Genomic DNA, 23,720 nt, shown 5'->3' with positions numbered 1-23,720 from the left:
TGAAAGGAGAGAGCGAGGAAAATAAGAGACCGGGAGGGAGCGAGAAGGAGAGAGAGAGTCGAGGAGAAGGTTTGAACGGGGAGGGGAAGGGGCTTGAAAAGCGTGGGTGCTCTAGCGTCGCGCGAGGGACGAGCCTCGTACGAGAGTGCAGAGGTGTGAGGGAGAGGGAGGCAGAAAGGGTGGAAAGCTCGGAGCTCGGCTGATATTCAGAACGAAAACTGCGAAGCGTCGCGAGAAGGGATGCGAAGGGAAGCCTTTCTCTCTCTCTCTCTCTCTCGCCCCCACCCTCTTTATCGTTCTGCGGAGAAATGGAGGGGGTGTCAGCGCGAGGGATGGTGGAAGGAAGGAGTAAGGAGAAGCGGCAAAGCGGGGGCTTTCGGGGTTGCCATGGGAGCTACCCGGCCGGGGTGCAGAGTCCCAGTCTTGCCGCGGCGACTCGAGCGCGCTCTACGGGCACTCTCCGTACGTCGCGCTCCAACCTGGACGTGAATGCCTCGGGCCGACTGTTGTGTGCGCGTTTCGCGAACACCCGCGCGTGAGTGCTCCTCTCCTTGTGTATGAGTGTCGCTCTCTCTCTCGCTCTCTTTATCTCGAATCGTGTGCGTGCCTATGTTTGCCTGTGTCCGAGAGTTCGTATGCCAAATGTGTGCAATTATTCGTGCATTTAACGAGTCAGAGATCCAGCCCGTTTTCGCACTCCCATGCGGACACCCTTTGCTGTTGTTTTTATCGTAGATGCTCCCGAGCTTCGCTCAAACGCTGCTCAAAAGTTCGCACGTCGCGTGTTAAAGATGCATTAGTGGATTAGCGACGATACTCCTCCATCTACCTCGAGCCGTGGCTCGCTTTAGCGAACGACGAACAGCCGCTTCTCTACACGAGCTTTCCAGACCTCCGAGACTTCACGCTTCGCCTCTCTATCGCCGTAAGGATAACGCATGCAAACTCCGATCCTCGCTCTCTCCTCCTGCTCCTTCCCTCCGAATTATCACTCCGCAATTCTCCTCCACCGCCCCCTTAATCGAATCTCCGTTGAAAAATTAATAGCCGGACTCATCCTTCCTCGTTTCGTGTCTCGTGCAGTCGGAGGTACAACAAGTTATGTGCTCCTTGCAAACAGCATTTCATTAAACACGGTATTCGAGCGTTCCTTCCCTGCGCCACTGTTTACTCCGGCCTTAACTATTTTATAACCGCCAGTTAAAGTAATACGTTATTATACGGTGGAAAACACTTGACTGGAATCAGAAGGAGCAACCTCCAACGACCTTCGTCGTATCGCAGGCTTATCATTACTGCAGTTATGTCATTACGAATCCGCGCGGAGGGAAATGTGACATAAAAATTCGGAGTTTATTGCTCGTCCTGTTGACTATTCCGCTCGGTCTGAGCCGATGAAAAACTCTCGTTTTTCGCATCGAAGCACCTCGCGATCGAGGGACTCGTGCACAAATTGTATACTTACTTTCATCCAATGTTTTTCATACCATCGGACACGCGACGAATAACCTTCGCAAGTGTGATCCCTTAAAAAAGCGAAAAACAACGTGAAAATTGACAGGGCGCGATAGCATTTTTGGGCTCAACTCAAATGACAATTGTTGCGGATTCTTATTCGTATACGCTGCGGGAGAGGGAAGTGGCGCGTTGGCGCGAGGAATTATTCGACTACTGTTTGACCCCTCGCGTTGTACCTTAACGTCGTCGCGTCGCGCGTTGATCTCTCAGCTACAACTGCACTCTCCTGCTGCCTTTAGACACATCGGTGGGAGTATTTCTCGCCTCTTTACCTCGGCACGCGCGTCGGTTAGAGTCACGCTGAGAATTCATGTTCAACTTGCTACTGCGCGAGAGAAAAAGCTTTGGAGGGTTCGCATTTTATGCCGAGTTATTTCAGTGTTCGTGAGGAAAAAACATTTTAACGCCCTCGTTTTTTGCCTGCTGTGCAGATCGTTGAAATTTCAACGTATTTCGAGGATGTCATTTATTCGATTCATCAAATGAAGATTCAGACCTTAATTACGACAATCGTTTGCGACGGACGTACGACCCCGACGAGTCGGGCAGGGGGGGGGGGGAATATTTTCAGATCCTCAAAGTTTTCGAGGGAAGCTCCAACTTTCGTGAGAACGTCCGCAGTGTAATTTCAATTTTCATAATGTCACAAGATTCGCTGCACTCGCAGTAACGAAGGGGATTAACAAAAGTGAAGCCTGGACTAACAGTGTCTCGTACTACTTAGCTCCATACTTTGCTGCATTAACGTCAAATTTGTCATTTGAATTAATTGAGCATTACTGGTTCGTGTAATTAAAGCCTGCTCGCACCGCGCGCGCTACGAAATATCCGCTGATGTATAGTATTCTCGTGCATTAATTATTTTACCGATACCCGCGCTCCTCCTTTCCAATGAAGTGTTTCTTCCGCCACTCCGCAATTTGCACGCGGAATCGCGGGAGAGCTGCAATGCTTTCGAAATTAGTGGCACACAAAACCCACTGATTTTTCGCATCATGGAAATTGACCCGACGAATTTTGACACTTGGAAAAGTCTCCACGTTTCTCTCTCCCCCTCTTTCGACCAGTTTCGAGGCTTTGTGCTCATCTGGGAGAAATAAAAGCGCAGTAAATTCGGCGTAACGCGTACGCGGAGCAGCCCGGAGAATTTCATTGCTCTCGCTGTGTGTTTTCGGTGAGATGCGAGAGGCACAAAAGAGAGGAAAAAGAAGAAAAAAAAAAGAGGAGACGAATGGTTCATTCGTCCTCATCGCGTCGCGTCGTCGGAGATTTTCCGAGGTGTGGGCTGCTCCGTTTTTCTTTGTGTACTGCAACGTAGCAAGGGACATATTTTTCGAGCGCGCAGAGCGAGGCTCGGCCGCCCACGCGCGAGCGTGAGCAGTATCCCCGCGACAAGCTCACGTTTCGATAAATCCATTGCTCGCTCGCCTCTCTTCCGTCGTAGTTTATCAAATAAATCGATGCTATTTACCGAGAGGCTCTTTCCCAACGAACAAAAATATCGTGCCCGGTGTATTTTATCGGTAAAAACATCCGCGCGATATACCGCATTGTTTCCTCGCGCGCTCGATCTTACCACGAGTTCGTTACTTCCATTCTTGCTTGCTCAGCCTCGCGCTCCCGCCGCTCGAGAGGCTTGAAAATCTGATTAGATCTCAACATTTTACTCGATACAAGCAGCTCGCCCTGAGCTCGCAAACGTTCGCGTCTCTTCTTTTGTGTGCTTTACACACAGTCCAAAGATTTTTTGCCACACCAGTTGCTTCCGGGGGCCCAACCAGTTGCTCTTTATTCCTCTCCCCACGAATTTGTCTCTCCCGTCATAGCCCACTTCGCTTGCACAGACGTTTCATCCATCGAATGATGGATTCGGTGCTAAAAACCTCGAAAAAATGGTCTCAGCGTCCACGAAACTTTTCCAAGCTCACTCGGAATTTTGTTCTCTACAAAAATGACAGTTCCGCCCAGCAATGGGCAATCGAAACGTGAACGATCATCGCGGACACTTTCGTTCCCAGCAACGATATAAATACTTCGCCGCGCGTGGATTGAAAAAATTCCTTGCCATTCTCATCTCTTCTTTTTCGTCGCTATTTTTTCCTTCTTCGTGCAGCTATAAAATCTTTATCCAGTTACGTTATAGATGAAGGGATAAAGTGTGACATCCTTTAGTATCGAACATAAATTTCGTAAATGACAAGAGCCGAAGTACCCGCAGCTAAAAGTCTTTATTCTCTAAGCAACACTTTATTCCGCCACCTGAACTCTCTGTTTATTGGAAAAAGGTACATTATTCTGTAATAACGCCCGCACACATTCGTCGAGTCGTGTGAGTTTAATGATTCATCCGGATTTTCCGTGATAAATATCTCGCGCCCGCGATAAATTGGAGCGCGAATTCTTCTTGCTTCGAAGAAATATTGTTTTCGGGCGGCGTAGTCGTTCCAGCGATGGGGAAGATAAAAATGGCTTCTCGATGTCTCTCCGGAGCTTTCCGACTCGGTACAACCGCGACGATTCGACGTCTTTTACTCTTTTAAATCACTCCGCGATGCTAAGTCAAAGTATCGTAATTCGACTCGTGCCGCCTACTTACCCACTGCACCTTGCATGATCCGATTGGGATCGATCTCTTGAGAGGGCAACGTGCATCGAAGGCCTTTGAGGACTAAACCTCGTTAGCGTATCGAATATTCTCTTTTTCACCGGCTCCCTGCCTCCGCTGCTTCGGCTCCATGGCGATCTCAAAGAGTCAAGAGTATCGGAGACTCGTCGCGTGGCGATCGATGAGCGTAGTGCTCAGATTCACTAGAACTTAATGAGTCGGAAGAAAACAAGGCTGCTCTCTGCTGGCTCCACCGTTGGCTCATTTTGACCCGAGGCTAAATCGGCTTTTTTTCAAAATCTTGTTTCGCCAGCATCGAGTAGCGGGAGTTCCCTGCAGTGGTAACGAAAAGTCTGCTTCGAGACCCCCCCCTTGATGTGGTTCCGCTTGCAAAAATGTTCCGCGAGCACTCGCCGGACGATAGTCCGTCATTAACGATTCGAATCGAGCAACGTTTTTTCGTTTTCTCAGCACGACTGTTTGGCCAGCAATTGCTTGTTCAATCATCAAAGTAAATTTATTTAAAAAGTTCAAACAGCACATCTTATCTGGCATCCTCGTAAGTATTAAGCGAGAGTTAAGCGAGAAAGTAGAGTCCATCTGACGAGAGGAGAAAGTGTGAGGAGCGATGGAAAAGATAGAGTGGCAAGTACGCTGAAGAAAGAAAGTGAAAGACACATAAGAAGGGGCGGGGGGCGAGGGAGGGAGGAGGAGATAAAAAGGAAGTAAAAGAAAAGTGCGAATCAAGCTCGGAGCGAGCGACAATGGGAGGGGGCGGAAGAGCAGGAAGGAAAGTTTGTATTCAAGCACCGGGCAAATTCCGTACAGACTTTTCCACTTTGGAAAACGAGCTGCGAGGCTCTCGTTCTACGAGCTTATTCGTTTGCATACGCTTCGTAAATTAGCCGCAGTGTTAGCCACGAAAGTCTGTACATTAAGGAAAAGGAAAGGGACGGAGAGAAAAAAGTACGACTCCGAAAAAAGCATTGCCTGATGCAATAAAAAGATAGCTCGAGTGCATTTCTCTCGGTTCTTTCGATTCTCATCTCATTCGGTAAACAAAACAAAGAAGAAGAAGAAGAAGAAGAAGAAAAAAACAATCAATGTGATATGAATTTGATAAGTCTGGAAACATGCTTAAAGCACTCTTTCTACCTTGAATATCATTTCCGACGAAATTCCATTTGGCTTCTGAGTGTAAACAGAGTCTTCATTCCACCGAAGCTTTTATATATTTCGTTGGGGCGAGGCTCTGTGACTCCTACTTGTTGTACACACGCGCTTGTCCCGCGGAATTCAGGAATTAATCGAATCACCGTAGGCTCTCCTGTGCGGAGAGAGATCGAATTTTTTCCACGGACAAAAACAAAAACTCTGACTCGAAACGAAGCGCGTTCCGCTGCCCGATGTTTCTATACTTTTGAAAATATTTACAAAACTCTCCATCCCCAGTTTTTCGGGCTACTGAATTTTTCGAGCTGTTACAAATTGTTTCGACGATTGAATTAAGGGAGAATAATTGATACAGAATCATTAGCTACTCTCGTCGTACAATGCCGATCGCTCGAGCGACAATAAAACAAACCACACAGGTGCGCATAGAGTGGGCAGCGGATCCCAGCACCGGTGTTCCGGTGGAGAAAAAAAAAGAAAAATTCGACACAGAGGCGAACTTCAAACGCAATATTCGTCCGCGGCGGAGCTACATTTCAGCACTATTTTTCTCCGGTTAATTGAATAACAACATGCCCAAGTAATTGTGTTTCGTGCGGTGAATTAAGAAAAAAACAATCCTCGAGTCCTGGTGTTTCCTACTACGGTGAACTTTCGCTCCTGCGAATATTGCCATTTAAAAATACAAACGATTTATCAAAGAAACACCATCAAATGCCAATTGAACGCTCGTGAAAAACTGACTCTGTTCGCACAAAGAAAATCATTTTTTTTCAAATCTTCTATCGAAATGAAATATTCAGAGTTCCACGCGGAGATAAAATTCTAGTGAAAACTAACATGGGGTCCCATAGGAACGGGGTTCTTCATAGCGTAATATTCGTTCGTTCTTACCAACACGCATAGTCGATTTTCGGGAAGTGAGAACCCAATGAAAAGTCATTGAAACGCGATAGTCAATTTCTAAACACTTTGGCGGATCATCGATGCTTGTGCTCGAGCTCCTCGAATTTGACCATGTTAATGTCGACTGCGAAAACAGTACTAACCACAGCAAAATGGCATTAATAATTCTGCTTGACAGTTCATCATCGAGTCAACATTAATTTCACAATGTTTGCTCGGTGAAATACGTACGAAAAAATAGCACAGCAGTTTGAGCCTTCGTCAGAGAAAAATACGCAATTCAAAAGTTTTTATTTGGAATTTACTTGGAAATTACAATGTTTTTGATGAAAACGTTCAAAATGAGCGATGTAGAACCCGGGCACTATGGCGGCACAGTTATTCTTACTATTTTTTCTCTCGGTGCGATTGGTCGCACAACTGACAGTTAAATCTGAACGTGAATCGTCGCAACACCCTTCCAAAGTTGTTGATTCCGAAATCAAGTTTTCGAATATGAATTTTCCACAAAAATTCAAAAACCACCGGAAATTCTGTGCTCGCGGAGAGTCCGTTTGACAGTTGCCTCGAAAAATATGTAATGCTTTTGAGACTCCCCATAGAATTTTTCATCGCCCGAATGAAAGTTGGGATTAAAGTATCGTTTTGGTCGTGGAGAAACACGAGAATCCCGCTCCCGTTAATTCGTTCTCAATTCCTCTAACAAAAACGTCGAGAACGAGATTAAAGTGTCGGCGCGAGAACAGTGCCTCGAGTAAACTAATTAGGAATTCGCTTGTTTTGGGAGGTAAGCGTCAGGCGTTATCGCAAGGTCTAACAGCGCGTTGTATGCAAGCTGCGTGCGGATTCACGCACGCGGGGATTGTGAGTACACGGCGGAGCGAGCCAGGGAGTTAAGTAACGTTGCGAGAACGAATGGAGTGAGAACCGGAAATATTGAAGCTCGCGATGCTCCAGGCGCCAGCGTATGATCGCGATGTGGTTGCTCCCTCGTTGTAGTATGTGGTTCGCGGTTTCGCTGGCAGAGTTTAAGCCCGTGTTACGCGCGGAGGGTAGTTTTCTGGAGAAGGTTTCCGCATTGAAAGCAAAGTGTCACCTCGCTTTTTGGTTGATTCTATGCTCATTCTGTGCGTACGCGTTTCAATCCCTGAAACGCTCTTCGTTCTCCGAGTGCATTTTCCATTCACTCAAATCGTAATGCGAATCCATGCACGGAGCAAGTTTGAGCACACATCGAGACAAAGGGACCTAAATTTTCACTACGAAATTCGTTCATACACTTTTCACGTCGTCTCTCCAATTTACTTTCAAATGAGCTTTGAGAATGAAGCACACTGTGATTAAAAACCATTTTCATGCACGATACACTATCATTTTATTTAACGCTCGCAATCCTTAGCACGGTGGATTGCGATCAATTTAAGAATGTACATGTGCGTTGTACCAGTCAGTTGACAATCTTCTCGTATTTTTTTAAAGGAATTACTCCGGTCATTTGTATATAGCACGATATTAGTGAAAAAGTGTTATCTTTATTTTTTAATCGTAAATAACGTTTAAAGTATTTCGGTCGTTCTATGACCAGTCAAGTTTGCAACAATTTCATATTGATTGAATTCAAGTCTAAATTATTAATAAAATTAATAAACGCAAATTGACAATATTTTTATCACAAGAATGCGTAATAAAATGTTTTAAAAATATCACAAAAGATGAAATTTATACATTAACTCAACAAGTTAATAATTGAGTCGGTACCGGTCACACTTTAAAAGCACATAACCCGAGGAACATTTTTATTGTGCGAAAGAAAGTTTATATCGGCGTAATGGCACCGAGAAAAAGGAATGGTCGGCTCGTTAAAAAAAGCAAAGCTACTAGACGAATGAAAGCACGTGAGTCAGCCTGAAAAATAAATTTGATGAAATTCCCGCGATTCCCGAATTTCGCCGAAGTTCAATTCATTCGCGTCAAAACTAAAGTTTTTTTATGTTTTCTTTCTCAAAAGCCCCGTAAGGTAATGTTTTTTTAAAGAAACGGAATCTGTTATAAATTTTCTTTACGATATAAACGTTTCCCGAAGCTCGAACACCGTGTTAAAAATTCAAAATTGCGAATGAAATAATTCGAAATTTAGCCCCGTAGGAGGTCCCGGAACCGTGCTTATCGTCATCAGGGGACCTTAAACCTTTATTTACCCCCAAAAAAGTGGACCTTCACCGCACTTTATCGAACGGCCGAACTACTTTTTGAGCTCTTTGCAGAACATATTTAATTCCGAATCTTTCACATGATTCGATAGCACATTGCGAAAAGGCAACGTTTAAAGCTGAACACGTAGTCAGTTGACAGATTAGATCAAACATCATCATATATAACCTTAAAGAGTCACAGCTGTCACTTCCATTGACAATACGATATGGGTTGCGCTATATATATGACAAATGACGTATAAGCTTGGGAAAATTTCAAGATTCTGCAACCATTTATTGTCATCTTCAACTCAATATTTCTAATTCGAATGGCCGCTGACCCCTCTTCTTTAACGTACCATTAGATTCCTTGCGATTCCATTTATAAATCAATGCTTCTAGTCTTTGACATATAATTTAGAAAAATATTCGATTTTGAGTTGAAGATGGTTGTAGGGGCCGTTGTGGCGATAAGCGAAACGTAAATTTCTGTACGTTTCGACTGTTAATATTTCAACCAAACAGTCGATAAGGGGTCTTGAGATTTCACAGGCATATAGAAAAGGAATCTTGAATTGTAAGACATAAAAAAATGACAATGCTCTCTAAAAACAGCCCTCCCGCCTGTACATCCTTAACGTTGGTTCCTCCTTCTCCAAACTTAACAATGTGAACTTTATATTGCACTTTACCAGAATAAGCTGGAAGCTCAACTCCAGTGACTTTCGGTGGACGAAAACAATGTTGTTCAACCACATGCTCGTGTTTGTTTATATTTTTTTAAGTTGGACGTTCCTCTCGAATGTTTTGTAAAAATGAGTCTCTGTTGTGGCTCACAATGGCGTATGAATAAAGAGGTGTAAATATGCACTTTCAGTTGGAACGATAGCGATAAATGTGAGAGCGTCGACGTGCACGTTTGAACGAGGGATTGAAAAGGGTCTGGTCTGCTCAGAATTGAGGATGGACCGCCGTTTCGGTTCGATGTACAAAAGGGACATGAGCGAGACGAGATTGTCGCGATACCGTCGGAATTTCGAGTGGTCAAAGTTCCCGGCGGGCGTATGGAGCATTTTCATACCCGTTGAATCGGTCTCGTCGTCATGCCGCGAGCGAATCGGCCTGAGGGCGCTTCCAAAGTTCTTCCTTTAAATTGTATCCTCCGACCGAGCGACTCGCGAGCCTGTGATTAGTGCGCGTAACCGGTGGAGAAAATATAACACGACGGATCGGTGAAAGTGAATTTAAAAATAAACACTGCGCGGGGAGTGGCCGGGCCAGCGGAAATATCCGCAGGGAGAAAATGCATCACGGAACAGCATACGGCACCGGGCCGCAGGAGCGCGTACACCAGGTACCGAGGACAGCCACCGGCACTCTCGAAAGTACAAAATGCCCGTACGAAACTTATCAGGCTCAAATACCCGACTGCTGCGCTGCTGCTGCCGCTGTCCAAGACCCTTATCCGAGACCACCGAGCGGCTATGACGGTCGCTGTTACAACGACTGTCCTGGAGTCAGAGCTCCGTATCAGGATGAATCGTACGCCCAGGTGAGCCCCTTTATTCGTACTTTCGGCGTTTTCGTGACCTTCGATGATTTCCGGTCCGGAACCCGAAATCCGGTTCCCGTAATAAAACTTTGTCGATCCTCCAATATCTGCGGAGGAAAGAAAGTTCCATTGACACAGTGGAAAGCAAACGCGCTAAAGATTCCGCGCTTGCGTCCAAACATTTTCGGCTAAATGATCACTTATTTATCGCGTCACATTAAAAAATCTCGAACCCCAAAATCCTGAAACTTTCGCGCAATAAAACCTTCTTTTGACGAATCTTTCGAATTCTTTTTCAAACCACGATTCAAGAGTTTTCCTGAAACGGCGTTTATTTCATTGAGAGAGAATCATTCATTGATGAATCTCCGCGCCGAGGCTACAGTTATACCGAGCAAGTATAGTTTACAGAAAAAGAGGATAGCTTACGTAAGCATGACACGTGCATTTGCGTGGGTTGATGCACCACGGGAAGCGAGTCAATACAGACCCCGTCAATATTGTTCCGCCGTTTCAAGAACATTTCAACGTGCATAAGCAAGTGACGCGATTCCTTTGGGGAAAGTAAAACAAAAAGGAGGACAAGATTGTAAAATAGCACGAAAGTGAGTGGATTGGGAGCGATTTGAGAACTCGAAGATCCGGCAGTGTTTCAAATCATTTTATTTCATGCTCGCGAAATTCCATAAAATCCTGATAAACTATCGAAAAGGAAGCGAACAGAAAAATAACGTCGCATCAATCATTTTCACGTGAAACTTATTGAGAGCAAAAAGAAAAAAAGTTAAAAAAAAAAAAAGGCAAAATGAGAAATCGAGAGAAAGAACGACGTGCCCGGGGGACGGTGTCTAAAAAAAAGCGGTTATATAGGAAGTCCGTTAATTAAAGTGTCAATTAAACTGGAGCGTCATAACGGTTTGGTGAATCTAGGACAGTATATCAGCTGTGGAACGGTTGCTTCTGCCGTTGAAGCTGCTGTTGGCTGGCATTTCGTCCTTTTTTTTAAGTGGCTCAGCCCCTAATTGTTTGGAGTTTCCCGTACTCTATCTGTGTCTCTGAATCTCTCATCCCCAGGACGTTCCAGGTGGTCTGCATCGGCCCCAGTCGAGGCTCGGGTACGACGAGCGGCCCCAATCTCGAGTCGATTACACCTCCGAGTCGAGGTGCGCAAGTAGGCTCGGCTACGACGACACGGGCGGGGGTTACTTGGATCAGAGCGATCCGAGAATGTATTGCACCGGTAGCTACTGCATGGGCGACACGATGATGGCGACAGCCAGAGGCGTTTGCGGCGAGGAGGTTGAGCTCGACATGCGAAGACACATACAAGCTTGCGCCTGCACTTGCAATCACATGGGTTACGGGAATTACATGGACTATCAGGTGAAATAAACACGTCGATGTACGAGTGCATGCGCTTCTCTATAGGAACGTGTAACTTAAGAATATTTATCGCGTCGCGGTAGAGACAATCGCAATGAAATGTTTGGGAAGCTCGGGCTTGGCCACGACTGTAATATGATTTATCGAGTCCCATTGCTCTCGTAACGATTAGCGAATTGATCGGTTGTTTGGCCTGCATCACTCGATGGCACGTTGACACGTGAGGCTGGCTCCCGACAAATGTAGGCAAACAATACGTATAATGAATGAGGTTACAGGAGGGAGAGAAAGAGAGAGGGGGGAAAAGGGACATTTGAAAAAATAATGGACGAAGGAGAGGAGGAGAGTTGCCTCGGGGTGCATTAAAGGTTCAAAGAGGCCTCAGACTCATCAGACCGTGTGAGAGACTCGACGGATGCGAGTAGGCCGGGAGAGTGGAAGAGGATTCAAGACAGCATTAACCCTTCACGTCTGACCAGTGTCGGACGTATCTACTCCTTTGATCAATATTTAGCTTGCAACGTTATACACACAGACAGGCTTCGTACGGTGCGATACGAACCGCAGCATCCTGCTTTTTCATGTATATCACCCTCTGGCATTACTTTGATCGAGAACGTTCAATTTTTCAACTAGCAGTGTCCGTAATGCGTGGGTGAAAGAGAGAGAGAGAGAGAGAGAGAGAGAGAGAGGGAGAACAGCACGAGGCCAAAGATGGAAAGAGACGGAGGGGTGCTCGAGTTTCGAGGAGAAAAAAATCAGGGCATCGCGCAATCACTCATCATTGAATTCATCGCGTGTATGCATTCGACACTCGTCGAAATATATCGAAAGAAGAGTGAGCGGCAGATGGGAGCTTGTCAGTTGATGAGGTGCGCACTCTTGTATTGGCTCTTTGTATTGAGTCGAGTACTTAGTCGATATGTAAGCAAAAAACATCGCATTCGACTCTCTGTTTATCCGTTTTTGTATCCAATCTCTCTCTCTCTCTTTCTCTAATTTTAACGTGGACACGAAGCGAAAGAAAAACAGAGTCCCTGCTCTGAAAAGCAATCCCTGCTTATGGCGAAAGGACGAGCCCCCCGATTCGTACTTGACAAACGATTCTCCCTAAATCTGGGTCACTCGCTGTACTGAGCTTTTCGATAAAGTTTCAGCTCAAATATATGCAAGCGCGAGCGATCGAGAACGCGAAAAAGCTCAACAGATTTGACGAGGTAGTTTAACTTCGAAGGGATCGTTTAACGGGCCGAGGGATCAATACTTGAGAGTTTTAGTTTCGGGCGCACTCGCTCAGCCGGCAACGGCCAACGACTGCCAATTATTATTAGCAGTTTATCCCCTGGGATTTTGCTCAAGTTCCGTGGTCGGATGAAGCTTTTCAGCCCTCCCTTTGTGGATACAGAATTTTCATTATCACGGTAGACTGCTCATTCCACCGGCCACGTATTTATACATAACGCTATGCGCTTTCAGTTAGCCAACAAAAGTACGCCTTCCGGGGGGAAAGATTTAACGAGCAAATTAATCGGACTTAAATTCTTTATTTTGGTATTACTCTGCGGTCTATCCGACTATTAAGTACCTGCTTCGGACGCGGCGCACAACAGTTGAAAATTTGTCGGGTTCGCAGTAATACAGAAATGGAGAAAACTTGTGGGGATGCGGCAAATGGCCGGCGGGAAAAGGGCCCCGGGGGGAGCCAAAGTTTCCAAAGCTTCCTCTTTCAACCTCAGAGTTCGGGGATGCGGACCAGGTAGCTCGGACGTGGCGATATTCGTATATATCCGACCTCCTGCCGATATAAGTATTGCAATGTTACATTAATAACCGTCTATATATTCGTACACTCTCGTAAATACGTACACACACACACACACACACACACACACACACACACACACACTCAAAATGCATTGTTGAGCTTCCGAAATTCTATGGGACGTTCAGCATTCACAGGGCGACTCGTTCCACTCGCTCGACATCAGTAGTTCCCCAACTGCCTTAACTGTCGCGCCAAAACTCGCGAATTGCTCGGCCTCGCCGGTGGAAAATTCGTTCCACTGCCTCTCGACGTTCCGGCTCGGGGAGGCTGCTCGACGCACTTTTTTCCTGCGCCACCATTTCACTCGACGAATATCGAACTCCGGGCCGATTCACTGATTAAAAAACCTGCGTGCCGAGCGAATCTGAACGGAGTGCACGACATGCGGACTCGAAGCCTATCGAACATCGGGAAATATCAGCCAAATATCGCATAACCGGCCTCGTTCAATCAACTAAAGTAGATCGCCCTTAACGAGGAATGACCCGTATATAATCTCGAGAAAAGCTCCGGCTGGGAGCTCCCGCTGCAGTTGCCAGCAACACGGCAACGTGCTGCTGCTGCTGCTGGCTGCAACGGCATCAGCAGTATAGAGACCGAAACCAGGCAGGGCGACGTTGTACGCCTTTGGTGCACTGCAGTTGTGGCATTCTCAAAGTGCTAGAAAGCAGAACTCTCTCGCCCACGGACCTGGGCTATTACGCTGCTGAGAAATCCGAGCGCATCCCACGCGCTTACTCTCAATCTTCATTTGTATATTCGTACATATATTTGTCATCCTCTTTAACATTTAGCTGCATTCGTCCGGTCTTTGTCGCGCTGAAGAGCTCGGATGCGGTACACGCCAGTGAAAAATCTCCGGCAAAGATTTTCCAAGAGGATGAGACAGGCACAGGATTTTTTTTGAATTTTTAAGGAGCTTGGATCACGAGATAAAGATAATAAGAATGAGATGAAAAATCAATGTTGTGTTCACGAATAACAACGAAAGACTGCAAAATTTCAGATTTCTTGACCTCGTAGTTTTTCGGTAATAAATTATTAAAATTTCGCCGTTACGCATTAAGGAGGGTGGATCGCGACGATACAATGTTGCCAAACCATAAACCATATTAAAAATATTAAGAATTTCAAAATGGTAGGAATTTCATAAAATTTGGTAAATGTATTCTTTAAAAATATATAAGACAATATAAATTTTTTAGATTTTTCTACCACACAGCTCTCGAGTAATCGAAGACTGAAGTTCACCTGTATAAGCATAGAGTTTACATAATACAGTTATACATTTCGTGCATGAGAATTTTGATTTAACGCTCAATTATTCGATAACCATGTGATAAAAAAATTTGAAAAAAATTGTGTTTGCATACCTGATGCCAAAGAATGTCATCACCAAATTTGATCAAAATCTCATTATTTTGATTTCGTGATCCATCCCCCTTAACTCTTGTGGCAATCGCAATACGATCGCTCATATTTCAAGACAATGGAATGAAAAAATAATAAGATGTTCGTGCAAAATTGACCTAGGAAGAATGCACTTTTAGCAATAATTCGATGCTAGATTTATCTTCCCCCTCCTCGTAGATATTAAGGATTAATTAAAACTTTCAATTAAATTCGAAATTTGATGCTTGCGTTTCCATGTCGTAAGAAATATGGCAACGCCACACAAAAATTTGAGTGTGTCCATGTGAGAGCACGAAACTCGATTGGAGCCGACTTGAGCCGAATTAATCCGAATGACTAAAATCTCTCAATTTCTAGCGCGCACTACTCAAGATGTAAAAGATGCACAGTTGATGCAGACAGTGCTGGCAACATCAGAAAATGAATTTTCATGTTGCCGCGCTTCAAAAAGTCATAAAAATGAATGAAAATACGTTTACGATTGATTATTTAAAATAATTTGCAATGTAATTCATCTCATATAATTACATTACAGAATATATAAATATATGCACAAATTGGTCACAAGCTTGGACTAGCGTGCATAAGCACCCTCCTTAATCGAGGGATTCGATTGATAGGGATTTTCCTTCGTCACGCGATCAAAGTGTTCGTTCATATTTTCTCAATTAGCTGAGGAAGCCGTTTTGATCGCTTTCGAATGTTGGTCGTGGAGGTCTGGACGGGGGCTACGAAATTCACGGATTCGTGAGCCGATGCGATCGCGAAAAAGTTTGTTCGAGCGAAACGGCAGCAGAGCAGAGGTCTATGGAAAGTTTGCGGACGAGAATATAACATCGGTGCACGTACGGCGAGTTTGTGTGTGGAGTGAATGGCTCCGAAGGTTGAGCGCGAGGGCTCGTTTTTCCGGCTAGCGGAGCGCGCTGATCTGGAGGAGGTTGCGAGAGAGGCCGATTGTCACGAGCGAATATTTGGTGGGCGCTGTGTTTCCACAGTTTTCTCGTTGCGGTCGCCGGAGGGGTTTTTTTACGGCGCGATCTCGAGTGCAATTTAGTGATTTCCTTTCGTTTTTCTTCTCCGTTAAATTTTCAAGGTCCTCGGCGCGGAATCGCGAGTCGGATGAAGCCTCGATAATTTACCGGGTTTTCTTTGGCCCAGTAAAATCGGCTTTTACGACACGAAACGTTGATAAAAGCGACAGCTTATTTCGCCGTTTTAACAAAATAGCACGCGATCGATGGTGCTGCTCCGCGCGAGCTGTTCGATTCTCGCGAGCGCGCGGGGCACTTATTTCATTCTACTTCCAAGCGACTCGTTCACCCGTAAATGTCGTTGTAAATAAAGCGAGAGCGTACCAACGCCCGGTCCTCTCACCAACGTCCTTTTATCCGCTCCCGCGTAGTCCTTCACGTTTGGCTCCTTCCACTCGACTTTTCTCGACAATGCATTTTCATTTTCATCCCCTTTGCCTCCCCCTTCGCGCGAGAGCGGAGCGTTGCGGTCAGCGGGAATGAACGAGCTGGCGGGGGAGGCTGGCGCGAGGAGAGAAAAAGTACAGAAGAAAAGCTCGCGCGAGGCTCTTATCCGAGATCCGAAAGTGCGGTTCTTTGTTTGCACCTCTTCATTCCTCATCATGCGCGCGCCCTTAACATATTGGCTGAAAGAAATTGCTCGGGCAATCCTTAAAAAGATTCAGACTCACCGCGTGCCCTCGCGCGCCCGCTGTGTACGAGGCAACTTGAACTCTCTTAAATATTCAGGGTTCGTTCACCCTCCCTTCCCATTTCCTTTTCCCCTTTGAGCTCCCCATTCGTCTCAAGTTTCGTATAGCTTCGAAAGGACCTCGATTTTTTGTCTCTTTAAAACGCAGTACGCAGCGATTGCCGACCGAAGCTTCGGGCGCAGGCGCAATTCTCTGTGTAAGAATCTCAAGACCACAGAAGAGAAATGAAATGGAATGGAATGCTCTCCCTGGAAGAATAGAATACACAGGAGAAACGTGGAAATGGTGAAGCGTGTTGTAACGATGATTGATTTATTCGAGTACAGATGTCTATAGACCCATATTTTTGGGGCGCCTATAGATCGTGGATTCGCGATTGAGTTATGTTTGTAGCGAATGAAATAAATGAGGGAGCCTTGCCATCGGAAAAGGACTATTAATCTCGAGATTGCTTCGCGCGTGTACAACAGTCCCGAGCTAAAATTATTATATCCCGAAGGAATGGACGCGTGCTATTGATTCAACGATTGAGTAACGTTCGCGGCGACGCCGGAAGAAAATAAACAAAAAAAGGAGCTTTTGCAGTTTCGATTACGAGCGTTTTAAAGTTGTTCGATAAAGTGCGGTGAAGATATCCACTTTTTTGGGGTAAATAAAAATTTAAGGTCCCCTGATGACGACAAGCACGGTTCCGGGGCTTCTCACGGGGTAAATTTCGAATTATTTCATTTACAATTTTGAGTTTTTAAGATGCTACGCTATGAGAGAACTCGGAATAATATTAATTGTGAAAAAACGTGAAAAAACTTTAGTTTTTTACGGGCAAATTCGGTAATCGCGGGAATTTCATTAAATTTATTTTCGAGACTGACTCACGTGCTTTCATTCGTCTGGTAGCTTCGCTTTTTTTCACGAATTGACCATTCCTTTTTCTCGGTGCCATTACACCGATATAAACTTCCTTTCGCACAATAAAAACGTTGCCCAGGTTACGTGTATTCAAAGTGTCAGCGGTACCGACTCGATCATTAACTGGTCGAGTTGAAGTATAAATTTTATCTTTCGTGATATTTTTTTTTACATTTTATTACATTCTTGTGATAAAAATATTCTCAATGTGAGTGTTTATTAATTTCATTAATAATTTAGACTTGAAATTAATCAACATATGAAACAGTTGTAAACTTGACTAGTCACAGAACGGCCGAGCTACTTTGAGAAGCGCTCCGCACGACCGTTTCTTTGAGTTAGCTCCAGCGTATAATCTCCGAGGAAACAATAACATTGATTGATTCTCGTATATATTTTAATAGCGCGAGCGCACACGAAAAATCATTGATAAAAGAAAAGCTCGTTCGGAGTGACGAATGGCAGTGGGCGAGGGGGTTGAAGTAAAAACGCTTCGAGCTTGAGGCGAAGAATACGCTCAGGGTTTCGATTCGAGAGAGAAAATGAGGAGGACGAGAAGAGAGAGAGAAAAAAAGTGCGTACGGCAGAGGGGTCGTGAGTGTGTCACAGCTGCAAGAATCTTCGAAGCAAAGCGACAAGGTGATGAATATCTACTATGCGCAGAGAGGAGGCGGGAAGGGAGGGCAGAGTGAGCGACAGAACACTCGTCGTCGTTTGAGTGCTTTTTTTGTTTTTTTTTTCCTCCTCATTATGTGTCTTTTTATTCTCATTCTTTCTCGCTTCTTTTTTCCTTTCGTAAGCAAACTGAAATGATGGAAGTGCTCGAGTTCATGATCGATCTCGCAGGGGAGAAGGCGAGCAGTGTACAGCTCCCAGCATCAATTTTGCCCTCCCTGCTGCGTGTCCGTGTGCCCGTGTGCGCGCGTTATCTCCCAGCGGATATACACGTAGAACGGATCTGGCTCTCGGTCCGCCATTCGATTTAGTCAAATATTCAGGGACCACCCACGCCCCTGAAAATGGACAGCGCATATCCATTTTTATGTTTATATATATCTATAAAGAGGGATACAAGAACGACGCACATTTGCGCGTTTCACGTGTAAATATACGCCCAAATATATGTACCTTCATAAAGATAGAGTCGTGGGTGCAGGAGTGCGTGGGTTAAATCGAATGTGAGGAAACGCTGGAGATAAGCTCTGGAACGGAGCGATATTCGTGCACAGATCGCGGGGGCCGCGAACAAAGGGGCTGTCATTCCCCATTTGATACGCGAACTTAAATTTCTTCCGTGTCCTCGTTCGTTATCGACCATTAAACGTATACGTTCACAGGTAGGCTGCACACCACACCGATTCCTCTCGGCGTGTGTGTACTTTTTTTCATCGATGCACAGTTCATTGAAATTTGGAATCCTCGTCACTAAAGTGACGATCCGGAAAGTCACAGGTTCGGAGATACTCTCGGTTAAATTCGATGGGTTTGTGAGCAGGGGAGCTTCTGGAAAACGTAAACTCCAAGGTCAAATACTCCCCGTCGTAAAACCGGCGTCAGTTCACCGAGGAGCGAACAGCCAGCAGGTGCGAGCGCAGGAGATCGGGGATTGGCGAATGGAGAGAGGCGCGCGGAGGAAACTCGAGCATAGGCCAGCGATTTGCTTCTATTGATTTCGCTCTCGCGTCGCCCACGAGACGACCGAGATGTGGAGAGACCTTGACATCAATACTTCGGCACAAAACAGCATCCCTTGTTCTCTCCTGAGCCGGAGTGAGGCCGGGCCTAATGCTTCGGCGGTTCTCTCTCCCTCCGCTCGCCCCCGGCCTCGCACCCTCTCCAACCCTCTGTCATCTCGAACCTCTGCTCCTTCCCCTAGATTTCTCACGAGCCTCTCGCTCTCTCTCTCTCTCTCTTCCGTCATAAATGCAGGATCACGCCAGAAGCGTATGGCATCCTTGGCTGAGATCGCTATATGCCGCCGCGGCTTTTCACACGCGGCACGCGATCCATCCGATCACCGCGCCGCCAGCAGCGTTTCCTCCTCCGTCCCCTGCGCTCTCGCGTGCGAAGCCACTGCAGCATCGGCACCGTTCCTCTCGCTCTTCTCGCCCCGCTCATTCCGATGTGCTTTCAGCCCGCGACGTGCGGAAGCGCCCCCGGCGCACGGCTCTCGCCTCCTGATTTTGTGCGTTTCTTTTCGCCTCCTTCTCCCCCGCGGTCCGTCAGCGTTACCCTCGCAGGGACATTTTCCGCTCGCGCACACGAGCTCGGCACTCTCAGCTCGAACGAAACTCCTTCGAACATCTTCCCCTCTCATATTCTCCATTTACATTTACATATTATATATCCACGCTGAAGCAAATGCTCGCGATCCCGACGAAACTTTCCCATTTGAATTACCACCTGGCTGCGAATCCGCCGCGGAAACAGCCGCCGAAATCCTCTCACTCACAGAGAGAAACTCCTCCTTTTTATTCTACCACGGCGCGTTCTCAAACGAATGTTAATTCGGGACTTCGGCTAATCGTATAACCACGAATGCGCAAAGGAGCGAATAGTTTACTTCTCGATGCTTCGCAGCCGAATCGCACTTACGCTCGCGAACGATTCCTCTATCATTTATTCCAGCCCTTCCGCTCCTTTGGATCTCGAGTGGAAAATTCATACGATAAATATATGCACCCCCCCACCCCTCCCTCCCACTTCGGCTCACCTTTGACTATCATTTCTCATAAACATTTTTCATGAAACATTCGCGGAACGTACGCGGTGAGCAAACATCTCTAAATATGAATACACGCGGCGCTGCCTCCGTGTTTGTTTGTTGACGCATCTAAAATATGCATTTACATCAGCCCTAGTCGCGAGCGCACGTTTGTAGGGGAGACCGAAAAACTAAGAAATGTACTGGAATTTTGTTCAATTTTCAAAAATTATAAAAAAAAAAAAAAAAAAAAAAAAAAAAAAATCCGAGGAAAAACGGAGTACTCTTAAAAAACTCATGAAATTTTTTTTACTATGATTTTAATTCAATGCACCTTGGGTATATTTTACACCGGTAACCGAGTGCTTCCGGCTTACCGCTGCGTATAAGCGTTGAAAGCGATCTCAGCGCTTACGGTGCTCAAACGTTTACAACGCTCTAACGTACGTCGAACGCACCCTCTGTAATTCAATTAAAAATTAATGATATGAATAATAACGAAGATTGCCAATGTTTATTCTGTAAAAATTTGTATTCCTTATCCACTGAATCATGGATTCAGTGCCAAAATTGTGCAGAGTGGGCACATGATTCGTGTGCAGGTGTAACCACATACATATGATAGTCCGCAAACCAGTAATCTGCGAGGCAGTAATCGCAGATTTACAAATACTTTTTGTACATCTGTGCAAAAACGTTTTCATTTTAAAAGTGATGTAAAAAAAAGAGAATTCGAAAGAAACGAATTTAAAAGAAAAAACAAAATCAAAATTCAAAAAACAAGATATTTTAGAAAAAATATGTTTCATTTTCTTTTCGGACTAGGATAAAAATTATAAAAAAAAAAAAAAAAGACAAAAAAATTTCTCTCATTTTTCGAGCATCCCGTTTTGCCCCGGTCTTCCCTACTTGCCTGAGAAAACGGCTATTACTTCATCCAGATTTGTTTATAGTGCATACTTAACGCGTATTTGCATAAATGAAACGCTCGTCATAACAACCGTGATACGCGCAGGGCAACGTCGATGTCAGATTTCCGGGAGTTTCGTCGACGCTCCACGCATCTTATATTCTTTCTTATTACCTCCCAAAAGGAGCTCACGCCGGGACGAGCGGCTGCTGAAATATGAAAGCGCAGCTCGAGCGGGGAATCGAGAATTTGCTTATTTTTCGATCCGGCTTTCCCGGCAGGCTGCATTCGCGGAGTGTCACGAACACTCGCTGGGAAACTGATATTCGCGTCTAGACGCGGCCGCGATTTCAATATAATGGAGCGGAAATACCTGGTGAAAATAGAGTTCGTATTATATAAATAGCTTTGATATAAATTACAGAGCGCGGCTTGAAAGTGTCAAATCTGGAGTTTCTATAACGGTCCTCCGAAGTACAGAGCTTTCCGGGGTGGTGGGTTGCGGAGCTTTTGGAAAATCGATCTTCCAGCGTCACAGAAAAATGCGAGGTCTGAAAAAGCCGCCGGGCGAGTCCGGCCTTTGAATGATTCAGCGAAACAGCTCGAATGGGATTCTCGATTAATATTGAGATTGTCTTTGACAGTCGTGATACGAGGTTTCCGATTTATTTTTATTCGCAGAAGGTTTTCACTGCGTGCTCGCTCCCCACCGGATTATTGAGCAACCCTCCAGAATGGCGGAAATTATATTGCTCTTTGGACCGATCCGGAGGCTCGCGCGATGATAAACTTTTTTCAAGACTCCGCTTCAGTCAGGACTCAATAAAACGTAAATGATTATTTTGGCACGGAGGATACGAAAGTTCGGAGAAGGAAACGTGATTTCACACGGAACTCTCCGTACGTGACTCCGTCATTTACGTACCTTCGGTGCATATATTCGTTATAACGTACGCGCCTGTTTGTGTTCCGCAGAGCAAAGGTGCTCCGGGGGCGAGAGAGGCGAGAGAATTTTGCAGGAGGCGCTACCCCGTTATATTCCCATCTCTAAATCCATGTCGCTAGGGAAAATTAATCGCTGGCTCGATAACGCTGGGGACCGGCCTGGATTTTCCGGCATTCCGCAGCAGCCACCGACTCCCTCTCGCCCACACAGACACACACGCACGCACACACCCGTGCATAAGCACGCGCGTACAGTTTCTTTCTCTGCGTCCGTGTGTGTGCAGTGTGTTGCAATCCTACTTAGCCGTTGCGCCCCTTCCGCGTGGGATGTACGGCGGGCATTCGCCAGCAGCGGAGGGCGCACATTTTTTCTTCATTACTTTTGACCCCTTGGCCGATTTTTCATCGGAGCCAAAAACCAAGCGAGTTCCCTGCTAAAACATTCTGCGAGTCCGATAAAAATCCGAATTCCGTCTTATCGCTCCGGCGAGATTTGCTGAGTGCCGGAGACGAAATTCCCTCGTTTTTTCGACTCTCACTCCGACGATGTTTTATAACTCGTCAATTTTTCAAATCGTTTTTCTTCACTCTCGATTTCCTGCAACTACACTTTCCTCGATGTTTCTCAAACACCAAAAATCAGTAGAAAAGGCAAATGCCGGCTCAGACCGCCCGAGCACCGCGCACTACCCCCTTAATTCAGTCTCCGCCCCTCCCCTCATCCGCAATAATCGTAAGGAGAAACCAAAAGACCTGAATTCGTGGAAAAGAGGAGACGAAATTTTCACGTGAGTCACCCCGTTCGATGTAGTATTCGCAATATCGAGCTCTCTGTCTATATATCGCTTCTGATTCTCTCCTGTTGTATAGCCAGTATTATGTGGATGCTTTGTCCGACTAAATACGGGCGAATTCTATGCCATACACCTCTCGAGCTCGTCGATATTTAGCCTCGGGCATCGACGACCTGCTTTAATTATTACCGCTGTCAATTATCATTAATGGAATATGCACGACCCCGAGGCCGACTGGATTATCGCTCTTTTGATGTTTCCCCACCCTCGTAAACATAACTGTGCTTTTACGTGTGTAAATATATATATATATAGTATAAATGTGGTTATGGAGCACGCTAAATCAACTGCATTTATACGTGTTTTAGTAGTGATGCGAGGGGAATCGAATGTACTGTGATAACAATAATGATCAACGTGATTTATTATCATTTGATCGAATTCTGTGAGGGTTTGCGTCTCTGTCAAAATAAGCTTGACTCCGTGCTCGGAGCGAAGGAAGGAAGACTTTGGAGATCGAGCAGTAAGGCTCGCTGTTAGAGTCACAGTTTCAAACCTTTTGGAAGCAATCAACGAAAAAATATCGCCCGTACATTTGATGTATTACGAGCTGGAACACAACGCGTGTGTGTGTGTGTGTAAGCGAATGAAAATTTTCGAATGTCACGTTTTTATCGCGGGTCTCGTACGTACCGTGGAAAGATCGTAAAAAATTGCTTGACAAAAGAAAATAGAGAGCGATGGATCCGAGCAAATACTAACGACGGTTATGAGGGTTTGTTGAACAATTCGATCGTGATATGGCGATGGTGTTGGCCCTGGTCACCAGTAGAATAGTGCCTGAAAGAGGTCTCTGCGAGTTATCGCTTGACATTACCTCGCGTATTTTTCTTTTCTTTTTATCCTCCGAGCTCTCTCTCTCTCTCTCTCTCTCTTTCCTCTGTCTTTTTCTCCTTTATTTTCTCTCTTTCGCCAGCTCACCGCGGACAAAGTACAGTACCAGGAGACGCCGAATCGAAACGGTGCTCTGGGATGGCGCTATTCTCTTCTCGTATGTCTCCTGTTTTATACACCGACCGAGGAAAAATACCACAAACGCTTTCGAGTTTCACGGTGATAGAAAAGATATCATAAAGGAGACTATCCCCCGAGAAATAATGTTTTACGT

The 23,720-nt window shown here is 45.6% G+C and overlaps 1 protein-coding gene across 5 annotated transcripts in view; it reads left to right on the top strand.

The window, feature by feature from the left end:
• The first annotated feature begins 456 nt into the window (after positions 1-456).
• Positions 457-23,720, top strand: part of LOC122414643 (dipeptidase 1-like) — a 65,154-nt gene continuing 41,890 nt past the window's right edge. Inside the window, exons 1-4 of one of the 5 annotated variants that reach the window (XM_043426109.1) lie at positions 457-925; positions 4,595-4,682; positions 9,272-9,946; positions 11,021-11,329. In XM_043426109.1, coding sequence (XP_043282044.1) covers positions 9,698-9,946; positions 11,021-11,329 — 558 coding nt within the window. In that variant the 5' untranslated portion in view covers positions 457-925; positions 4,595-4,682; positions 9,272-9,697. Of the gene's footprint in view, positions 926-4,594; positions 4,683-9,089; positions 9,947-11,020; positions 11,330-23,720 lie in introns of all 5 variants that reach the window. The other 4 variants (XM_043426106.1, XM_043426108.1, XM_043426107.1 and 1 more) reach the window with 4 other exon arrangements.

The sequence above is a fragment of the Venturia canescens genome, chromosome 8 (genome assembly GCF_019457755.1).
Source record: "Venturia canescens isolate UGA chromosome 8, ASM1945775v1, whole genome shotgun sequence".
Classification (NCBI taxonomy): Eukaryota; Metazoa; Arthropoda; class Insecta; order Hymenoptera; family Ichneumonidae; genus Venturia; species Venturia canescens.
This window is presented reverse-complemented; position numbering and strand designations above follow the sequence as displayed.